The following is a 1,986-nucleotide window of genomic DNA, read 5'->3' as shown; positions in this document are numbered from 1 at the left end:
GGGAGGAGTGACCGGGGAGAGGGGAAGAAGGGGGCGGCAGAGTGAGCGGGCTGACCTCAAGCGGAAGGACGGGGAGGAGGCCGCCACCAGGGGAGTCTGGCGGAGGCGAGGGTGTTTGAGGACAGCGTACAGGCAGGCACGGGGAGGGAGGGAGGAAAGGAGACTGCGGACACGCGCGCGCACGGGGAGCGAGGCGAGAGACAGGCGGGAGGCAGGGAGGCGGGGCGGAGAATGGGATTACGGTCGCGAGGGGATGGGGGTGGGAGGGCTCTTCGGAAAGCAATGGGGAACTGCGGGACCAGGCGCAGGGAACATGAGATCGCAATCTGAAAGAGCTCCTCTTCCCCCGGCGGCGCCGGCGATGGCCCCCGCCTACTGGTGGGAGGGGCCTGGAGAGGGAAAAAGGACGCCCTCCGGCCTTCGCCCCCCCCCCCCTTCCTGCGTACGCGGCAGACACGGGCACAGGCGACTGTCTCCCGCTCCCGCACCCAGGCCCCTCCCTGGTCGGGCCCGGCACCCCCCAACCCCGCCCCCGGTCGCCCCGCCCCCCCGCCCCCGCCCTGCAAATGTAAGTATGTGAGAGGCCGTCCAGGGCAGGGGGCGGGGGGGGGGCGCGGAGGAAACACTGCAAGAAGACGAATTTTTCGTCCTTTCAAGCGGCCGTGATTAAAGAGAGAGCGCGCACCCGTTGGCTTGCGCGCCCGGCCGGCAGGCGCGCCCATCGCGCTTAGACCTCCTCCTGCGTGCGCGCGCCCCGGCAACCAGGGTAGGGGCCGCCGCCTGATGGACAGCGAATTCCCCGCCCACCCTCCCCCGTCCGGGGGCCGTATTCGTGGGGGCGTGTTGGGAGCAAATTTCTTCCGGCCGCCTCCGGACCGACTGGATGCCGCTGCACTCGGGGCCCGGTTGGGCTCCGCCCCCCCCCCCCCCTGCTGGTCCCCCATAGACGGGAGTATGCATCCCTGGCATACGTGTCAGGAAAGGCTCCCTGCCTCCGGCGTGCGGGTCGCCGGGAGGGGCGGGGGCCCCGGCATCCTCACGCGCCTGAAATGCCACTCGGGCGAAGTGGTACACGAAGGCAGGCTGGCATCGCCGCCAGCCTGGGTGGTTGGTTAAAGAGCGATGCGAGGTCGCCTGGGCAGGGGGGGGGGGGGGGGTGCTTTGTCCCCGGCAACACATACCACTTCGGCCAGAGAGGGATCCTTTTCCACGAATTGGGCCACGCAATAGGCCAGCTGCGGGTGGAAGCGCGACAGGGCGCGGGCCTTGTGGAGGGGGATCAACACGCGCTTCAGGAAAATGACATGCTCGCGCTTGAGCGGCAGGGCAAACCCATTGATGATGGATCCCAGGATTTCCAGCAGCTCAGCCACACCATTGTGCCGCTCGGTTTCATGGACGAAGGACAGCAGCACGTCGTTGATGGCCCTGCGGATGAATGCCCGCAGGGGGAGGAACTTCCCATAGATCCGGTGAAGGGTGGTCTTCAAGTAGTCTCGCTCGCGCGGGTCCTCGCCGTCGAAAAGGGCAAGAAGCTGGGGAGGGAGGAGGGAGCATTAGAAGCCTGCGTGCGTGCGTGCGTGCGATGCATGCAGGTGCGTGTGCGTCCTGCAGGGGTAAGGCCAAGTAGATGGGGCCATGGGTTGCCGCCCGCGGTGCGCACCTCCTGAATAAAGAGCTCGTTGATGTAGCGCGAGGCGATTTTGGAGTTGAAGTCGGCCGACTCGATGAACCGAAGAAACAGCTCGTATACCAACTGCAAATGCGGCCAGGCCGGCTCCAGAACCGGCTCATCCTCATCCGGATCAAATGCATCCCCATGAGGGTTGACTTCGGGGGCCAAAGACCGGAAGAGGTTGAGGGAGATCTACATATGTGTGTAGGTCGCCGCCAGTGTCAGAGGAGCGGGGGGAGTATATAAACACTAGTCGCATCCGCCACAAGAAGGAGGGGAAGCCAAAGAGGCAGATGGAAGTAGCGGCGGGG

General features: G+C 66.1%; 1 protein-coding gene across 1 annotated transcript in view; it reads right to left on the bottom strand.

Moving 5' to 3' along the window:
• The window catches only part of H696_00154 (hypothetical protein), a gene marked incomplete at its 5' end in the record, with an annotated part of 4,769 nt that extends 2,835 nt beyond the window's left edge, over nt 1-1,934 (bottom strand). The window contains 3 exons of the mRNA XM_009493989.1: nt 1,182-1,535; nt 1,664-1,867; nt 1,926-1,934. Coding sequence (XP_009492264.1) covers nt 1,182-1,535; nt 1,664-1,867; nt 1,926-1,934 — 567 coding nt within the window. The remainder of the gene's footprint in view (nt 1-1,181; nt 1,536-1,663; nt 1,868-1,925) is intronic.
• Between the last annotated feature and the right edge of the window lie 52 nt (nt 1,935-1,986).

Source organism: Fonticula alba (assembly GCF_000388065.1).
Source record: "Fonticula alba strain ATCC 38817 unplaced genomic scaffold supercont2.1, whole genome shotgun sequence".
NCBI classification, from domain to species: domain Eukaryota; order Rotosphaerida; family Fonticulaceae; genus Fonticula; species Fonticula alba.
This window is presented reverse-complemented; position numbering and strand designations above follow the sequence as displayed.